Here is a 20,278-nt window from a genome sequence, read left to right as displayed (position 1 = left end):
GCTCAAACTCTCTGTTCATCATGGCAGCGTGACGGTTTTCAGACTGGGATCTACTCGAACACGGTCGTCCTTCAGCACCATTCCGTGGTGATGACCAAGGCCGATAAGATTTACAAGGTGAAATGCACCTACGACATGTCCTCGAAGAACATCACTTTTGGGATGATGCCTATCAGGGACCCGGAAATGATCAGCATCACCAGTGCACCGGAAGCCCCTCCACCAAGGATTCGCATCCTCGACAGCAGGTCCAGGGAAGTCGAGACTGTCCGCATCGGAGACAAGCTCACCTTCAGGATCGAAATCCCGGAAGACAGTAAGTTTCCTTTACTTAAAGATCCATGGACTGCGAAATAAATTGCTGATCGTTCTTACCATTTTGCTGTGTAGCCCCCTATGGAATCTTCGCTCGCAGTTGCGTCGCCATGGCAAAGGACTCGAAGAGCACGTTCCAGATCATCGATGACGAAGGGTTAGTGATTCGACCTACAGCAGAATGTTATACCATCTACAATCTTTATGTAAAAAAATCATTTTTATATCTGTAGATGTCCAGTCGACCCATCGATCTTCCCTAGCTTCACACCAGACGGAAACGCGCTGCAGTCTGTCTACGAGGCGTTCAGATTCACCGAGTCTTACGGCGTGATCTTCCAGTGCAACGTCAAGTACTGTCTGGGGCCGTGCGAGCCGGTAATTGAACGATCTTAAAAGGAAATCGTGTAGCTCGCCAGTGGGAAACGAAGGAATCTGTTGATTGCAGGCTGTCTGCGAGTCGGAGCGCGAGTCGATGGAATCGTGGGGCAAGAGGCGTCGAAGGAGCATTGCGAATGCCTCGGAGGAGAAGGCGGAAGACATGACGTTGTCTCAAGAGATCCTGGTTCTCGACCTTGGTGACGAGAAGCAATCGGAGTTCTTGAAGAGCGACGCTAGTATAGACTTTAACGAAGCTGGTAATTTAGCCGACAGAGTTTTCCTTCTATCAACGATCTTTTCATTTGCTACGTAAGATACGATCATTGGAAATTATTTTCCAGATAAAACTGTGACCATAGTGGAGCCCTGTCCGACGAAGACGTCGGTGCTGGTTCTGGGAGTGACGTGCGCTCTTCTTGTTCTGATTTATATCTCCACGATATTCTGCTATTACATGAAGAAGTGGTTGTCACCGCGCAAAATGATGCCGTGAAAATCGTCCATTTGAGCTCGGGGCCCACGGGAGGAGCCGAGAGACGGTGGAAGGCGCAAGGCAAAGGAAAACTCCGAACGGAAAGTGCAAATTCATCTCGTGTAACGCATTGAACGCGCGTTACGAGATCACACGCGATAAACCCGACGAACACGTGTTCGAATGGCCGCGTGGAAAAATCGCGACTTATATTCCGGGTGCCAATCGCGTTTCTCTTTAAACGCTCTTCCGAGAAGCGAGCAACGAAAGGCATCGATTTTTCCAGGCGATCAGCCACGACGGGACGGGTTTTTCGCGACGCGTTGCAAGCTAGGGATTTGGGAAATCATCGTTTACGACTAGGCTAGATCATCGTACGTCGATCGTCGCATTTATCGCATAGAATAATCGTTTACAGATACCCTGCTCAAATTGATTTAAAGGAAATGAAATGCAAAGGGCGTCTCTAAGAAGAGGTTGCATCGAAACAGGCAATATCGCGCGTCGAAAGTCACAAGTCACTTGTGCAACTGAAAGAAACCTTTTCATAGCTCATATTAAGTCACACTCATAGAACACTTTAAATATAATTTTCACGCGGACACGCGACATTACGGATCGCAGGTCACGAGGCTTGCCGCTTGCGCAACGCCTCGCAAGGAGTTTTTACACGTTACAATTGAAGATTGATTTCGTAGGCGGTGATAGAGTTCTTTACGAGACGGTTCTACATTTATGCATTTCACATCTTTAATGACATTCCATTCTTTTATACATAATATTTATCGAGCATGTCGGATCTTATAGATCGCATAATGGGACGAAGATCACAGGGATCTTGCGTGCAATATTTCATGACGGGTCGTGGAACATCGGTTTTCTCCAAGACGGTGAAACGCCGATCAAGCGTCGTCGAGCAAATGAAAATTGTTTCTCGATCCGTGGATTATTAAGTTCTGTTCTCTACGAGCGACCAGAGACACATTGACGACGACCATTCTAATTGATACACTTTATTTAAGATCATCTTAGACACTGCTAACTGTCTTATCCCATAAGAGCTACTTCTGATCGGGTTGCAAAGAGAGTGGAGATAGAGTCTGGTGCCCCTGTTTTAATCGACAGTTTGTTGGCACGACCCTGGGCCACTTCTTATTCCACAGAAATCGACTTGTAACCCGTATCAAGACTAGCGATATTTAAAGGTTCACGCTTCACTAACGTCTCTAATGATACAACCTAGCGTTTAAGGTAGGAAATAAGCGAAGCATGTAAGCATAGATAAAGGAAAGTGGGAGATAGTGAAAGAGAGACAGGAATTTCTCAATCACGATGAGAAGTCTCGATCTCGAGGCTACTTGGTGCTTTCATCGGCCACTGAGATAATTTTATTTTTTGCCCAACAAATCTTTATCTAAAATAACTAGATGATTATCTTCGATTTGACAACATCGTTAAAGATTCAAGACGGACAACTATAACTCCTGTTCACAATGTTAATGTTAAATTGGTCGTGGCCTCGAATCGAAGTACAAAAAGGAAACAGCAGTAGGGAACGCGAGCATAAATTATATTGAAGGTGGGACATTTATCAGCTTCGTGTGTCACTTCCAAGTACTTACTGTAATAAATAAGAAGAAATGTAATTTCGCTGAATGGAAAGGAGCGTCATTAAAATTGAATTTGATTTATTTATCAGCTGTTCCTAACTGCAGATATTGGTATGACAGTTGAAGTGGATTTCAGAAAGTGGTACCCTTCCCTTGAGGGCAGAAACGAATAAAACAAGTGTATATATTATTGGACTGTAATAGGTATTGAAATGGAGACACACATACACACATCAATATCACTTATATTTGTACTCTATTTATGTACGCGAATGTTTTAATAATTAAACGAAGAACGAATTCGAAAATACTTCCTTCCCTGTTTCCTTAATATTGGAAATTGCAAAGGACTTCGGAATGCACAACATCAACGCCAAATATCAAGCGCCAAGATTAAGAGCTATCGTTAAGAGATTTTATCTCGGATATTAAGAAAATGGATGATAATATTCGCTAAAGTTGTCGTGAAAGATTATCGAGCGATCTGAGTTGGAAGAGGTACGAGCAACTCGAAACGATTGGTCAACGGCCAGCGTTCGCTTCAAACTTGTGATTAATTGATCTATGCACACGAACAGTGCTTGTGTAAGTTTGTTATTGCAGCAAGTATTAATATGAATCACTTGTGATGTAGTTGCAGCTGAAGAATAGTCAGTTGACTCTAGATAAAAATAATTGCAGCATCTTCGCTTAAAAATAGCCGACAGTCTTGCATTCGACGGTCAGAAATATAATTGATTGTGTACCTTCGAATTAACGATCGTGAATCGTTGATCGAGTTGATAGAAGCTTCATATCAAATTCGCAAGAACGTAAAAATATTTGTTCAAGATATGAGAATGATAAAATTGAAAGCTTATTCTAATGTATGCGCGTTTATGAAGATGCATCCTACAGTTCTTATAGAACCGTGTATCGATGACGAGTCAGACTTTAATGAGGTTTCAAAGGCTAGCATTAATCGATAAGAAATTTAACGAGCTTAGTTTCCCTCGACCCTCGAAGACAGCGGTTATCTAGACGATAAATATTTTCAACTGTTCGTCAAAAGAGGTTTTGCAATGCCGATGAAACCACTGAATCATTTCTAGCAACAACGGATATCTCTGGCCGTGTATAATTTCAGTATGTGAATTTAAATTCTTGCTCGACGCCTAGTGACCTAATAATTCGAATAAACAAAAAGTATACGGATTAACATTTTTTAAATTTAAATATTTAAAATTTGAAAAATTAAAAATTTGAAATTTGAAATTTGATATTTGAAATTTGAAATTTGAAATTTAAAATTTGAAAATTTGAAAATTTAAAATTTGAAACTGAAAATTTGAAATCTTGGTGCAGAATAAACCAAATAGAAGTGGTGGCAAACTACCAATCCTTGAAGTTTGAATAACACTAGCAACAGAACTATACATCGGTATTTAATGTGAGTACTCAAATAAATCAATAATGCTGATGAATCACAGTAAAGAATAAGGTGTAATCAAAAATAGCATTGAAACGTCGATAAAGCGAATCGCGGATAATACAGTATTTTTTAGCAGCCCTTTAATTTTTTACCGCTCGGTCGATAAAGCGAATCGCGGTCGGCGGCATATATTTGTCGAGGTCAGGAGCTAGGTCCGTAACGATTTTGCATTCGAATTCAAGGTTTTCACGGAAACGAAGTACGGAAGATGTTAGTAGTGATTTGGAAGCGTCATCTGCGTCGTCGTCGTTATTGTCTTTCGTCGTGTTCGTGGTCGTGCCAAAGGCGAACGTATGGCAACCTCGTCAACCTCGATACGCCTTCGCCAATGATAAGATAAAAAGGTTAGCGTGTGTGCACGTTTCTAGCGGAGACTGAAACGTGGGCGTTGTTGCATTTCGCTTTACTGCTGTACACTTCGTCCCTCTTACCTTTCTTCTCGGCAACGTCTATTCTGCGCCTTCCTTTTCCCCTAGCCGCGTTCCCTCTCTATTCCCCCAGCCTGTCGCGAGAGGAAAGCGTTAAAGGGGTGACGGTGTGACGTACAAAATCGGACGATTCTCGGTGAAACGAGAGTTTCGTGCTGCGAGGTTAGCCACGGGCTCACAGGTATGCGCAGGTATGCACGAGTAGGCGCCATCCTGCGACCGCCCACGGAGAAGGTATACTTCTGTGTTCGTACGTGGGCAAGCGAGCGATGCGACCAACTGTGACGCCTAACCTATGTATATGTATACGTACTATACAATCACGAGCAAGCTTGCCTCCTAGAACTTTCCGATGCGTCAAGCTCTCGCATTCAAGCATAGCTTTCATTTTTTCGTCTATGATCAAACATTACGTAAGTGCAATTTTCTCTGATCCACCATATTTTTTAGTCGCTTAAAACAGCCATGATAAAGCATAGAATTAGAAAAGATTGAGGTTTCTCCTGACGTTTAAACACGATATACTAATCGCGAATGAAATTTATTTCGTGTTGCGACGTTCAAAGATCACCAGAATACCGGAATTCTACGCTCACCGCTGATCGCTACTGTTCATGCAGGCGATTAGATTTGAAATTCTCGCACACATGGATGGCAATGTGTGCGATGCAATCACGAGCACGCAGCGACGAAGATGTGTGCGTCGGTGCACGTGTGGCGCTCTCCCAGTTAGAGTGTACGTAAATAAACTTCGGTTATAAAGACGAGCCCTCGATTTCAGCGAGTGTCGCTCTTCACTACGAACAACAGGATGGACATACATAATTCTTGCCACGCGAGAAACCGCGATTGACCACATTTTCCCCATTCAATTCCGTTCCGAGATTCCAGCACCATATGGAACGATTGCCATTTAGTGGAAAGAAACTACTGATACGTTCAAGTGACAGCGTAATTCGGTGCTTACGCCAATGAGCAGAGATAGCAGAGGAAAGATAAAAGTAGCATTAAGGTTTGTGAACAAAGTGTAATCGGTCGAGCGCAATAAGGAAAGACTGCTTTGACACCAGTTTATTTCAACAGAATAGATGGGAAAGCTGTAGTTTTCATTGGACAGGAGCCAGCTACATGAAAACTCGAACAATTTCAGTCCCAGAAGAGATTCAATCAATCGTTCCCGCAAAGTAAGCGACGCAGGCGACTGCCAGTCTGGTCTCTGCCAAGAACCCTCGAACGTGGCTTCTGTGCTCGAGAAGAATTTCTATGCCGAGACAGACAAGGACGACGAAAAGAGAGGGACCGTCTAATGTACTTTTTGCCACGAATCACGACCGCCGACGCCCTTTTCTTTCGCGCTCGCATTCTCACGTGGCTCTTACCGCATAAGTAAGGTAGGTAAGGGCCACGAGCAGTATGCCACAGGACTCAAAGGTGAGGTGTCGCAAGTCGAGCCGCTGGTAAATAGGAGCGCCCCGTCTCGCTTCCTCTCGAACACACCGGCTCTGTCCCTCGGCTTCACGCAGCGTGTACCCACACACGAGTACGTGAAAAGAGAGCAAGGAAAGCGAACGCTACGGAGTCGAGGCGAATGGTCGAGGAAGAGAAAGAGAGAGAGAATGGTCGACGTACATCATTTGGGCGCCGAGAAGTCTGGCGCGACCAGGCCAAGCCAGTCCAGGCCAGAGGCGCGTCTCTGGTTACGCGACCATTTGGGGCGCCAACCATGGGAGGCCGAGGGGCGAGTCGGGGGCAGGGGGGATCGAGATAGAAGGGAAAAATCATGGGAGGGCAAGGAGAGGGAAGCGGGCCCGAGAGGGGCCGGGTGAAGACGTAGGTAGGCGTCCGTGCATCGCTGGGCGAACCGGGGAATCGCGCGTAGGGTGGTGTAGAGGAAGGAATGAAGGGGGAAAGGGGGCGAGGGGGAGAGAGATCAACGACGGGGCCCCTGCAGGCTACATTCCAGCGGGACGCGAGTTTTCAAACATGGCTACCCGCGTGAATGTAGGTCCACGACCGATTCTACGACACGCACGCACACATCGACTTTACGAGCTACTTTGATCTCTTTCGCTCTTTCTCTCCTCTCTTCTCGTCCCTCTTCTCTCCGTTCCACCTTTGTAATCTGCTCGAACGATTCCCTCCCATGGCGCGCTCTTTCCCCCTAATGCCTGCTCCGTCACACGCTTATACAGACACCAACCCAGAAAATCCCCTTGCCCCTTTACACCATCGGGTTCTTGGTGTCCCCTCTCCCCCCGCGACAACCCGGACGGCCTGGCCGACCGAGCTGGCGACACCCTGTCTGGCAAGACCGGCCGACGGACAAAGGAGGGGGAGCCTGGCCGCTGCGTTGCCACGTCCTCGGACTTCGGGCTGCGCCTACCTTCGGCCCCAAGGACAAATCCGATGAACGTGCCAGCCGTCGTGGCGTACTTAGGCGACTGCCGGTCTGCTACCGCCGCCGCGGCCGCTTTCCACACGACATGCCTCTTACCGATATTATTCTCGACCAAGCTACTGTTATCCAGCTCCCGGCCGAGCGGGACGCTGACGATGCTCGTCAGCTTCGCCTCTGCGATTGTTCCCCGCTTACGTATCTCGATTACTTCGATAAACCCGAAACGAAACTCGAGCCTTTCGAAGAGCAGCTCAAAATGCCCGAGCGATGAGTCGCGCTCATGGAACTATGCGAAGGTCGAATCGTGCTCGGAGGCAGGTACGCTACTCTCATCGCGATATCCTCGACAGGGGCTCGACGTCGACGCGATCGACGGAGCTAGAACGGCTAGACAGATTCTCAGAAACGCGCGGTAGGGGTGGCCGTTCGAAGAACCGCATCAGGATCGGTGGGGTCCGTGGCTTTCTGCTGGTGACGCGGAATCGTGGAAATTTACGAGGCCTCGGCTCGTGCCTCTCTATCCGACGTATCTCGCTCGCTCTTATTCATCAAAGTATATACTAACGCACACGGTTTGCGTCATTGCTCGCAGGTCTCTCCGCGTTCGTTTACTCGCGTCGCGGCCTACGTGCAGCTCAACGACATGGCAACCGCGCGAAAAGCTAAACATATTAACTGTCGGCTCACGCCACAAAAACATGATCTCATTCCACGGCGCATATATGCAAGAAACTCGCGAATCGTATGCTCGCATCGAAGCCTCATTCACGGGGAACTCCAGAGAGGAACGGGAGGGCACGTGAAACGAAAATAAGAACGTGAGGAAAGTAAAGAATAACTGACCAGCAAAGGCTCATAACGGTAAGCCAGCAGAATGTTGGTAATAACCGGTAAGAACAATACAGATCGCATTACGCTGGCAAGATTATAATAGGGACTACTTCAACCCTAACGAGACTACCATTACCAGTAAGCCGACCTGGCTACAACCGTTTTTCCTAGAAGGCGAAATCCCCTTGCCTCGCCGGCCTTTCCCCTTACTCGAGTGCCAATAAAACTTCCTAGACGATGGTCGTCAGAGTTGGCGCTCGCCACGGCGAGCTTTCAAGAACCGTATACCGTATGCGAAGCCTGACGTAGGTCTTCAACGATTTAACCTAGATAACGCGCTTAATCTCGCCGGACGGAAAAAAGCATTCGTAACTCGACCTACCGTCTACGATTTCTACGATACTTATTTTGGTCGCGATCGGTAGCTCGAGGGATCGCGACAATATTCCGCGCGGCGAGCGGCGAGCGGCGAGCGGCGAGCGGCGAGTCGCGGGGCGTCGAGGAAACGAGAAAAGGTACGGCCGAAGTCGAGGAGAAAGGCGAACAAAAATCGAGGCTCCAAGCTGGCTGCCACGGCGAGCTGTGGCAAGCAGCGAGCAGCGAACGGGCAGCCAGTCAGACGAGCACGGCAGACAACATGGCGCCGAGAGCGTCGTCACGCCGGCGTGACGTTTCCCGCGCGCGTCATTAACGGAAGTGAGCACACAAAATGGCGGAGTTTTACGGCGCTGAGGTGTGAAAGGGAAGAGAGAGGCAGAAAGAACGCGTACACACACGCAGCCAGTCGATGGGGAGCGGTGTGGAGAGGGAGGGGGCGGGTGGGGCGCCTACGGGTGCGGGCAGTCAGGCAGGATGACGAGAGAGCCGTAGAAAGAGAGGAGTTAGTTGGTGGAGGTTAGGTCGGTTAGGCGCAAAGAAAGAAGAATGACTGGTGGCCGGCGGCGGTGGACTCTAGCGCCTGTACTGCTCTCGAGTGGGACGTTGGCTGATGCGCGTGTGTGCGTGTTGCGTGCGTGCGTGCGTGCGTGCGTGCGTGCGAGGGGCGCTTGCTGAATCGTGATAGACGAGGAGAGACGAAAGAGAAAGGTAGAGAGAGGGAGAGAGAAGTGGTAGGGGAAGCGCGGAGAGAGACCGAGAGAGCGGTGAAGAGGCAGCGAGTGGCTCTCGCGCGAGGCGGAGAGAGAGAGCGCGAGTGGGAGGAGGAACGAGAGGGGAAGGGAAAGAGACCGTTTCAGTGGGAAGCAGCCGCAGTCCTCGGGTCTGGTGGGGATGAAAATTAGTTACGGCATCTACCAAGAGACCTAAAAGGAACTCCGTGCGCGGCGCGGCCAGGCAAGCACTCTTCGTGCAATGTTACGCGTTAAGGTACCCCCGTGCGTCGTTGGCAGTGCCCGGTTTCGAAGCTGATCGCCGTCATTATCGCCGTCGTTCTCGTCCCCGGTGTTGTCCGCCGTGTGACGGTCATCGACGTCACGTCAGCGAAAGAGTTCTGTGGGTGCGCGCGCGATACCACGCATTATTATGGCTCACGGCGTGAGCGAGGTGCTCGGTGAGGGGAACTCGGTGAAAATGGTGCATCAAAAACAGCAGCAGCAGCAACAGCAGCAGTCGGTAGTGCATCAGCAGCAGCAGAACGCGAGGAAATCTGTCGGAGTGATGGGCAGCAGACGCATATTCGCGCCGGCCTTCAAGCTCAAGGTTCTCGATTCGTACAGGAACGACATCGACTGTCGTGGAAACCAGCGAGCGACCGCGAGAAAGTACGGGATACATCGGCGTCAGATACAGAAGTGGTTACAGTGCGAGGACAATCTGAGAAACAGCTGCGCCGAGAGTGGAAACGCAGGAGTGGTCTCGACAAGTGCGATACCTTCCGCTGGTGTTCCCAAACAGGATGGTACCGTCGTCGTGACGGAAGCCACGGGGCCTGCCGTGACTCCAGCAGCGCCGGCCTTGAACCTCAGCCTCGCCAGACTGCACGGCGACGAGCTGGCTACACAGCAAGGGCCCCCACCTCTTCTTTCTCGTCCTCCTCATGGTGGTTCACCCTCTTCGCCCGAATATACCGCTCAATCCACCACGGCCACGGTCCTGCCAGTTCGCCTCGACTATCAGGAATATTCTTCCACTCAAGAGCAACGTCAACGTCTATCTCGAGAGGTGGACGAGCGAATACAAGTGGCGGACTCCGTCCATAGATACCCGGAAACGCGCGTAGATCAGGAACCCAGTTACTTTGTTCTAAACTCGGACGAGCAGCGAGACGTCGACAATTCGTCGTCGTTCGACGCCCGAAACGAGGTGAAGGTGTACCAAACTTTGACCAGCTATCGCGTGCCCACTCGGCAGGAGCACCGATACGACGTCGAAATAATCGGCAGCACGGTCCATCATCATCAACAACAGCAGCACTGTTCACCGAGTCATCTTCGATCCCCGCAGAATTACGGGGACGTGGATTCCTCTGTGGACGGGAAATCGTACGGTTTGCTGCTAGCGCCGTCGATGATAAAGAGCGAGCGAGCGAGCCCAGACTCGGCGGCGACGCCAGGGCCGTGCGAGTCCACGAGCGAGCCCAGTATCGCGAGGCTCCCACTCTCTCCAGTTTCGCATCAAGCGAGTAGCAGCAGCAGCAGCAGCAGCAGCAGCAACAGCTCCACAACCACGTCCGTTCACTTCGATTCCCCGCGGGCCTCGGTGAGTCCTCCGTTCCCGCACGTGCACGTGCATGAGCACGCGCACGCACACGCATCCCCGACGCCGGATTCCGAGAAGCCGATCCGAGAGACGAAGGAGACGACGGGCCGCAACGGAGAGAAGGGAACGGAGGACGTCGCGGAGGAGGCAGAAATCGGTAGGGCGGTGGTCAAGGAAGAATTGCGCGTGAAGGAGGAGGAGGAGGAGGAGGAGGAGGAGGAAGAGGAGGCCAGCGAGGAGGGAAGAGAGGCTGCCGCTGCATCTTCGTACGCCGATTATCAACGACCACCTGCTGATTCGCGGCCAGCCAGCCCCGTGGTACACGATCAAGAAGGATATTCCTTGCCCTCGAGCCCTCGCGGCCCGACCAGTTCCGGGAGATCCAGCAGCAGTTGCTCCGACAGCGAAATGGACCCCCTCGATTGCTCTTCCGGCAGCCAGAATTCGGGCAACGACCTCGCTCGGAGGCGATCCTTCTCTCTGAGATTCAAGCTGGACGTTCTAGATGCTTTCCATCGGGACGTCGGCGTGGCAGGAAATCAGCGCGCCACCGCGAGGAAGTTCGGCATTAATCGTCGACAGGTACAGAAATGGTTGGGCCAGGAAACGGAGCTCAGGGGCGAAATCGCTGTTCGTGGAAACTCGCGGCAGCGGCTGGGCCCTGTGCAGGATGCCGCTTCCGGTGAGTCACCGGTGGATCTGAGGACATCGAACTACGCTTCCAGCTTATCGCAGGATCGAATCGAAGCCGAGTACGAGCGATCGCCTCCGCCGCCCTTGTACTGCTGCGACGTCGGTTCCTCCTCGTCGCAGCATCTCTCTTACTACCAGCATCCAGCAGCGATGGATCCGTCTACCGAGAACGAGCCCGCAGTCTCGTGCACTCTCTCCTGTTGCATGACGACACCAGCGACATTGTCTTACCAGGAAGTCTCCATAAGAGGATCTTGCTATCCGGAGTCGCAGACCAGGTTGTACTGTTATTCCCCTAGAGAGTATTCCTCCGAGATTACCTCTATTGCTGAACCATCGGAGGAGCTGTCCTCGCCCCTCAAGAGGCAGCACTGCACCCTTTCGTGCTGCTACGAGCCCCTGAAGTCGCCGAAGAGGCTCTGCCTGGAAGCAGAACATCCACTGACGAACTCCTGCCAGGACGCGCCACCTCAGGATACGCCTCTTTGCCTGGTCAAGCCGAAGAGGCTCGTCGACGCGTCGCCGTCGAGGTCGGAGCCAGTGACGAGCACGGTTCCAACACCACCCGCGTCCGCTGTGCCTCCGCCTCAAGGACCAACTTCCAAGAAGGACGCGATCCTGTTCAAGCCGTATCTAGACAATCCTGTGAGTAAGCCTGCAAAGGAGTCCTCGATCCAGAGGGGATTGTCCCCCGTCAGCAGTCAGACCATCGTCATCAATAACAACAACAACTGCCAAAGTATCTGCAACCTGAACGAACCCAGAGGCCACGACTACGCTCTCGAGCTTAGTTTGAGGCTGCCAGTGTCCTGGAGGACTCACCCGAGTCCGTACACAGAGTTCCCGCAGGTCAGGAGCGCGTTCGTTAGGTATCCAGCGAGTCCTCATTACAGTTAATTCGAACACTCTTTCTACCTTCGATTCAGGCGAAACAGAGGCGATGGTTTTTTTCTACAGAATTCCAGATACTCCTAGAACCGTGAGAGAAGATGCTTGTTCAAATGAATCGACACTTGGAGCATCGAGGAATAGATTCTCGGAAAGCAATTTTAAAATTCTCTGACTCGTTTCGTAAGTTTCATGTTATATTGACAATCAATTTTTAATTTTACATTTTGAGGCGAGAGAATCCGATTTCCTCGATGCTCTTATCGAAACGAGGACACCTCGAAGGGATTCACCGACGAAGGATCGATTGGTACGTGATCCACGACACGTAAGTCGTGTGCCACGTAAGCATTTATCGTTTCCACGAATCGTCGGTGCCCAGTTATACATCACGATAAAGGCTTAATCGGCCATTGGACGAGCCGAGGCGTGGAAGGAGATTATACATGGTCGCGTTCTCGGCTAGCATCTTCTTCCAACTTCTCCAGATTCTACTTACCCCTTGCTCCCCTTGCGTTTCCACCTCCTCCCCTCGAGCGTCCGCAAACAGATATCCCATCGAGAGTTTTTTTTCACGTTGCTTTATCGCGTCGAGATTAGCGTCGAGTCGCTATCGGCTAGGCCGTTTAGAGGTCGCGTGGATTCACTATAATTACAGAATTATGTCAGTCTCTCGACGCGATACCGATCGCGCGGAAAAACTTTCGCAGAGCAGAGTGACTTCTCGCGTTATGCAACCCGATAACTATCACATTTTTTCGTCAATTACGCTTGCAGTTAACACCGAATTGTCTCTCTGCTCTTCTGTTCTGCTTCCACGATCTCGTCAGTTTCCTGGTAATAACATTTTCCGAGAACATCCATCGCCGTCCTTGTCTCGCCTCAGTCGAGGATCGATGTTAGATATCGTTGTTTAATTGCTCAAAGAATTTCTTCCATGCGCGCACCTGTGCCACGCGCGATGCGCAAGTATTACGACAGGGTGAGATCTCCGTTAGTTTATCTCTCGTTTATTCGTTCTCTCCCCGCATGCTCGACCAGCTATTTTACAATTTCCCTCTTCGTTCCTATCTTTCTTCTTGGAATACACGGAAGAGTCGACTCGACTTCAGGTGCATCGTCATTTTCACGAAGAGAAATTGTAACATATTAATCGTAGCCGCAAACTGAGTCGACTCTCCCGTTGGACGACTAGAGTCAGAGGAGGAAAGGAAGGAATGGATACAAAGCCTCTCGTGCCTTCATTGACAAACCATTGAGGTCGATAGCGAGGAGAGAATTGAAGAGCACGAGATATCGTTCCGAAAAGCCCGCGTGCCTTACTACCGTATTCGTATCAAGACTGATTCACCTGGATCGGCGCCACGAAATTACTCGTAAACCGTTCATTTACGTTTACGAATAATTGAAAGTCATCGCATCGAGTGAGTCACCTCGAGCGAATACCTGAACTACACAGAGACACAGTGTCGTAGCACCATGCGTTTAGGGGATAGAATCCTTCGCCCGTGGAACGTCCGACGGACTCATTTTCAGTGAATCGTATAAATTATTTACGTCTAGCGCGCGTCGACGTTCCTAGGGTGTCTCCGTCGTAATCCCGATCGGTGCATTCCGATTCTCGAAGCGATAACGCGCTCTTTTTTTATCACCGTACGACCTTTCCACGTCACCCGCGCGGTCATAGAAAGAAGAGGCTCTGAATCACCTGGAAAGTGTCGGAAATTCCGCGATAATGTCTATCCGCTCAGAACCGATCACTATCGTCCGGACCGATTACGAGAAGATAAAGCTCTGTAAACGTCACGAGCAACGGCCCGTTTGCGTTGACTCGCGGGGGAGGATAATTTCCCCGCGGGAAAGCGAAAATAGCGTTCCGCGAATCTTGCGGGGCGATTGAGCTTGTCGCGGCGAAGAAGAGCAATTTTGCAAATTACCGTCGCAGACGGGCCGGTTACGTCAATGTTTCAATATTCCAGCTCGTTCGAGCTCGTTTCCAGCGCGCGAACCATCTCGCGCGTTGCGACACTCCGCGCATTATCGTTCAACGAAACGCGGGTCAACGATATTTACCTGGCACGCGCGCGCCGCGAGAAAAACATATCAGAAGACTGTTCGGTGTCTTTTCTAGAACGCAGTCTCCTCGAGAATCGGAACGCTGGGGAATCGGGAGAAGAGATCTTATTATAGCCTTGTCCACGGTCGTCGGTGGGGTCAAGGTGGGGCAATGTACAATAAAATGTAGCGTAATCGTAAGCCATAATGAATTACATAATGCCATAATGCTGTTTTACATAACGAGAGCGTATACATAGCGTCGAATCGACTGACGAAAGGAGTCGTGTGTTCGATGGCGCGAGAAATAAATGCGTGACTGCGTGAGTACGTGATTGCGTGTGTTCACCGTGTGTGCACAGCCCACAAGAGTCTATTAATCGAGGCATAAAGCATGTATAAGCAATATTTTTTAAGTGCATAAAGGTGTGCGGACGGAGGACGAGAGCGGGGAGGGGGAGAAGACAAAGTTTGGTGGGCGCGCCCCCGCGTTTTCGAGTCCGTACGCACGCGCGTAAAGACAGAACGAGGTAATGTCGTAAGCATAATGCTCGTGTATTGTACGTGTACAAAGAAATTTATATATAGCATTGAGAGATAAGGAGAAAGAGATAAAGAATGAATGAGAGATAGAGAGAGAGCACGTATATTATATATGTATACATAATTATATAGATATATATATATATATATATATATATATATATAAATTGAAATATTATATTTTAATACGAACAACTTATACACCGACGAAACGCCTCTCGAACTCGCCCCGGTGCCTTTTTAGATTGCTCGTGCCTTATAGCTTCGCGCGAGGAGGAATCAAGGACCAAAGCGTCTCGCGTCCTTAGAACGAGCCACGTTACACTTTTCCGTTTCCTTTGTGGCCTCGGCGGCGAAGAAGCGTTCCACGATGAAGAGAACACCGGTGACTCGCCCGAGCGTGTAACGATAATCAGTATTCAGATTTATTCAATTTATTTATTATCAGTCGCCGCTTCGTTCGGCCATGCGCGTTGTTTTTTCAGCGAATAAACGATCCAAAAGAAGAGAAATCTGCGTATATGGAACACCTCACCTTTCGTTCACTTCCCTCTTTCCCTTCGATGGTTCTCACCCCAGTCCATCTCTTCGATTACTCTACCTCGTGATTCGCGGTTCGGGAATAATCCTGGAAAGCGTGCACTCGTTCTGAGGGTCGAAAGAGTAGCTTTCGAGCTAATAAGACAAGAAAGAATTCGGGTTCCTCCACCGAGGGGCAGCTTACAGTGTGATAATCGATGAAATCGTTCATCTATTTCTCTTTCCGCGCGATATTATTATCGTTGATTCCGTCATTCGCGGAATTTCCATTTCGATGGCATAATTCGCCCAGTTACAAACCATATCCATTATCGTGATTCACTGACAGGAAGACAGCGAGTGAACGAGAGTGATAGACTGAAGCGTTAAGAGGAAGAGAGAAAGAATGATTGACGATTTCAGTGTACGGTGAAACAGACATCGTGACAGGTCATTTTTTTGTACGCTCCAAGGAACAAGAATCATTGTATCAAATATTGTATTATATACACACACCACCGTAGATTATATTCAGATAGAATATTAATGAACTTGAGACAAAATATAAGAGACTATTTTAAAAGTAATTTCGATGATATTTATAAAATTAATGACTGCTATTCATTATTAAGAACCCTTTCATTATTATCAACGAGAATTCACTGCAGTTTCCTTTCCTCATCCTTTTTCTACTGATAAGAGGAAAAAAGAATCGACTCAATGGATTATTCACACTCAGAGTACGTGCTTCGCTATTGTATTTAAAGGAACGAAGAAAAAATGCCGTATGAACTTCCTATCGCTTCTGGTATTTCACCGAGTGTCTTTTATTTCTAAACTAAGTTATAATCTTATCTAGCGAAACCTTTTACCTATGATGCATCTTTAAAAGACTGGTAATTCTTCAAATCATTCGTTCGAACTTGCTCAGAATCCATATTATCAATTCCCAATGCTAAAATTTTTTCTCCTAATTAGTCCCTTTTTGTCGTACTTTGTTTCACACGAAAGAAGACTCAAAATCATGCCGGGAGATAAGCAAAAGCCAAAACCTGACTGAAATGCATTGGAAATAGTCACGTTGGATGCATACATGCGCACAGTTGTCGTGCAAGCGATGCAATCGATGCATTGTTTCCGTTATCGCGGCCGATTAGTAGCAACCGTGAATCGACGATCGCACACGTACTCGCTAAACTTTCTAGGCACGCAACCGCATATTTGTCCTTACATTTGTGCAGTCGCTGTTCGCTAACGATACACTTGTAATGATAAATGACGTAAATGTCAATTTGCGATTTGCAGCTTCTCCGGTTTTAATTATTGAACACCTGATCGCTTTCAGGTATCAATACTTCATGTGACAATAAAGAACCACTTCATGATGTAAGTGTTTTATGATTTCTATGCGTGACTAGGTGGTTAGGCCATAATGTGCAACAATTAAATTGAAAATATAGTGAGAGATAACACATTTGTCAATACCGATATGTTACGAATAAAACATATTTCGAAATTTCATTTCAAATCGCGCAACAAGACTTAATCCATACTTATAAGGCCGTTAATCCTATTCCTCTGGAATTTCTTAATGTGTAGGTTTGCGAAAGCTCTTAAAAACGTCATGATATGTTACACTGGTTCTCGGGTTATCGACTGTAGTAGCGTTGCAACTCTGATTGAACGATATTTCTTTAGTATTTCTTTGGAAACATATTGAGTCTTATCATTTCTCTCGCGAATAATGATACACTTCTTTGAATCGGGAGTATTTATACAATTTAATGATCTCAGTGACAAAGAAGGAATATAAATTTGAGTTCAGATGTTTGCCGAATGTCCCCTACATTAAATGGCAATAACGACCGCTGTGCGTTTTTATTGAGGCCATCGCGTACGCACAGAGTAGACCTTGAATCGAAGTATAACTGATGCAACGCTTTAATCAGAGCCAATAAATGTCACCGACTGGTGCAATGCAATTAGGAAGGGTGCAGTGGCACGTACTAGCAAATATCCGCCCTAATGCTGACTCTTGAAGAATGCGTTCATCGTTTGTACACAGAAATCAGTTTGATCTACATTGCAAACTTCCAGTCATTAAGATCAAGTAAATGGCTCTACTCTAAACGTTAACATTGTAACTGTGCTGTGCTAGATCTTTACTCTGTTTCGTATGCAACCACGATAAAAACTACTGTCTACGATACGTGAAAAAATTCGTGACAGAATTCCTTGTGTCTGGCGTCTCCAACCGGAAATTCGAAAAGGATACCAAAAAGTTCCTGGCTCGATTCCAACAGTCGACCAACGTGACTTCTGTCTGTGAGTCGAAGATCAGCTTAGCGACAAACTCTCGTGTCTCGATTCAAATATTCTTACCGTGTTCTTCTGCTTCACTGGTCGATATCTATTTAAACTGCAAATTGACGGAGCTTTTGGAAAGGTAGGAGACTGTATTTTGTCGAGAATCGTCAAGCAAACGGAATTGAGAAACATCAGTCGAGAAATAATCGGTGTATCATACTAAATAATTAATTGTATATCACGCACATTTAACTTTCATCGTATTTATTGATAAGGAGAAAGGTAGACAGGGCTCGAAATGACGAGAACATCACTATGTACTGCTGTAGAAAAGTACAGTCTGAGTTTATTTTTGTCGTATACAGATTGTATACATATATTTACATAGGATACGTATATTTTTCTTTCCAATATTTCATCTTCTAACAATCGTCTCAAAACATGAATTTTTTTTCAGTTAATAATTGTATTGATTTTCTGAGGAAAAGAGTCATTGCAGGTATCGAAGGTTACGGACTACAATTACACCAGAGATTGTTTTAGCTGGTAAAATGATATCCCCGTTTCTGGTTACAGGTTTCGCAGTTTGAGAGTATTGGTGAAGAACATCTGTAAATGACGGAGCACTATGAATCGCCTGAAGTAAACATTACATTGACCAAAGAGGAGATTCATAAGAGATACCAAGATACTGCTCTAATTATATTTAAAGTAATTTTTTACATAACATTTTATACTGTATGAACTTATATATCAAGCTCCCAAGCTTCTCGTATAGTATGTATATATTTTTAATAATTCGTATCTACTTTTTTGACTAATAAACATGTTTAGGAGCAAGAAAAAAAGAAAGACGTTGTTAACTATTTGTCTATTGGAACCAGCCGTAGAACTATGGAATACAGTAGTTATGGAAATCAACCAGTTATAATTCGAAGACCAACTGGATCAACCTTGCCTCAAAACGAAGGAAACATATCTTCACAAATATTAAGAATATACCGTAAACCTCGAGATAGTTGTGTGATACATTAATTCATGTCACATTTATACACCTCTATCACTAATACAACATTTATTTATGTAACTTATTTATACTAATATATTAAGATGCGAAAAATCTATAATTTGAAAACAATGTTATTTCACTACGCTACATTATTCCATACCACCTTTACTATTTCACATTACACTCACACTACTCCCGACCCCGACACTGCTCAACCCTACTCCCGACACTCCTCCACATTACCCCCAGCACTACTCTAAGCATAACACCGCACTACCCCCAGCACTATTCCAACCACACTAAACCACACTACTCCCAGCACTACTCCAAGCACTACATCATACTACTCCTAGTACTATTCCACATAACTAGACACTAATTCCAACACCACCTCCAGCACTAACTCCAACACTACCATTCTCGACATACACTAATCCTAAAACAAGACATCTTACAGCTACATAATGCCAAAATTTTGAAAATTGCTTCATGCGAAAATAGAAATTAACAAGTGGCGCCATCTATCGGGGAAACTTGGAACTAAAATTAGAAATTTTATTTTAGTTCTACCCTTTCGCCGCTAGATGGTGCCACTTGTCAATTCCAAAAATTTCCGAAAATGCTCGCCACGAAAATGGGAATTGACAAGTGGCGCCATCTAGCGGTGAAGGGGTGGAAATAAAAATAAAATTTCTAATTTTAGTTCCAAGTTTCTCCGCTAGATGGCGCCACTTGACAATTCCGAAAATGCTCCCCACAAAAATGGGAATTGACAAGTGGCGCCATCTATCGGGGAAACTTGGAACTAAAATTAGAAATTTTATTTTTAGTTCCACTCTTTCACCGCTAGATGGCGCCACTTGTCAATTCCGAAAATGCTCGCCACGAAAATGGGAATTGACAAGTGGCGCCATCTAGCAGCGAAAGGGTGGAACTAAAAATAAAATTTCTAATTTTAGTTCCAAGTTTCCCCGATAGATGGCGCCACTTGTCAATTCCGAAACTGCTCGCCACGAAAATGGGAATTGACAAGTGGCGCCATCTATCGGGGAAACTTGGAACTAAAATTAGAAATTTTATTTTTAGTTCCACTCTTTCACAGCTAGATGGCGCCACTTGTCAATTCCGAAAATGCTCGCCACGAAAATGGGAATTGACAAGTGGCGCCATCTAGCAGCGAAAGGGTGGAACTAAAAATAAAATTTCTTATTTTAGTTCCAAGTTTCTCTGCTAGATGGCGCCACTTGTAAATTCCGAAAATGCTGCACATGAAAATGGGAATTATTGGAAAAACTGTTGGAGATAGTATTAAGTTCAGTGTTCGAAATAGTGTTAGACGCACTGTTGGGGTTAGCGTTAGAGGAAGTATTAGAGCAATATTGGGAGTATCGTTGGAAATAGTGTTGGGAATAGTGTTGGAAGTAGTGTTAGAAATAGTGTTGGGAATAGTGTTGGGTACAGTGTTGGAAGTAGTGTGGGGAGTAGTGTTGGGAGTAGTGTTGGGAATAGTGTTGGAAATAGTGTTGGGAATAGTGTTGGGTACAGTGTAGGAAGTAGTGTGGGGAGTAGTGTTGGCAATAGTGTTGGGAGTAGTGTTGGGAATAGTGTAGGGAGCAGTGTTGGAAATAGTGTTGGAAATAGTGTTGGGAATAGTGTTGGGA

At 47.1% G+C, this 20,278-nt stretch overlaps 4 protein-coding genes across 11 annotated transcripts in view; 3 read left to right on the top strand and 1 right to left on the bottom strand.

Moving 5' to 3' along the window:
• Tyn (trynity) overlaps window positions 1–1,225 on the top strand; it is a 109,915-nt gene extending 108,690 nt beyond the window's left edge. For all 5 annotated transcript variants that reach the window (XM_076377027.1, XM_076377028.1, XM_076377029.1 and 2 more), the window contains 5 exons: window positions 28–316; window positions 391–472; window positions 549–693; window positions 764–953; window positions 1,038–1,225. In XM_076377027.1, the coding sequence (XP_076233142.1) occupies window positions 28–316; window positions 391–472; window positions 549–693; window positions 764–953; window positions 1,038–1,189 (858 nt within the window). In that variant the 3' untranslated portion in view covers window positions 1,190–1,225. The remainder of the gene's footprint in view (window positions 1–27; window positions 317–390; window positions 473–548; window positions 694–763; window positions 954–1,037) is intronic.
• Window positions 23–5,326, bottom strand: LOC143178539 (uncharacterized). The gene is made up of 6 exons (XM_076377262.1): window positions 5,274–5,326; window positions 5,194–5,201; window positions 5,024–5,073; window positions 4,681–4,970; window positions 376–486; window positions 23–290 (listed from the first exon to the last, which is right to left on the bottom strand). Exons 1-4 carry the CDS (start codon window positions 5,324–5,326, stop codon window positions 4,722–4,724), a joined length of 360 nt encoding a protein of 119 aa, XP_076233377.1. The 3' UTR covers window positions 23–290; window positions 376–486; window positions 4,681–4,721.
• Window positions 4,460–18,726, top strand: LOC143178401 (uncharacterized). 4 transcript variants are annotated; one of them, XM_076377036.1, is made up of 3 exons: window positions 4,460–4,593; window positions 18,185–18,319; window positions 18,443–18,726. In XM_076377036.1, exons 2-3 carry the CDS (start codon window positions 18,224–18,226, stop codon window positions 18,641–18,643), a joined length of 297 nt encoding a protein of 98 aa, XP_076233151.1. In that variant the 5' UTR covers window positions 4,460–4,593; window positions 18,185–18,223; the 3' UTR covers window positions 18,644–18,726. The 4 variants fall into 4 exon arrangements, with proteins under 4 accessions (XP_076233151.1, XP_076233153.1, XP_076233152.1 ...); XM_076377038.1 differs by lacking the exon at window positions 4,460–4,593 and adding an exon at window positions 5,060–5,090; XM_076377037.1 differs by lacking the exon at window positions 4,460–4,593 and adding an exon at window positions 7,712–7,936.
• LOC143178396 (uncharacterized) lies at window positions 9,213–12,326 on the top strand. Its single transcript, XM_076377024.1, has one exon. The coding sequence runs from the start codon at window positions 9,428–9,430 to the stop codon at window positions 12,191–12,193; it is 2,766 nt and encodes a 921-aa protein (XP_076233139.1). The 5' UTR covers window positions 9,213–9,427; the 3' UTR covers window positions 12,194–12,326.
• Window positions 18,727–20,278: the final 1,552 nt, after the last annotated feature.

Source organism: Calliopsis andreniformis, chromosome 4 (genome assembly GCF_051401765.1).
Source record: "Calliopsis andreniformis isolate RMS-2024a chromosome 4, iyCalAndr_principal, whole genome shotgun sequence".
Taxonomy (NCBI): Eukaryota; Metazoa; Arthropoda; class Insecta; order Hymenoptera; family Andrenidae; genus Calliopsis; species Calliopsis andreniformis.
Note: the sequence above shows the minus strand (reverse complement) of the source record. Positions and strands in the feature narration are given on the sequence as shown.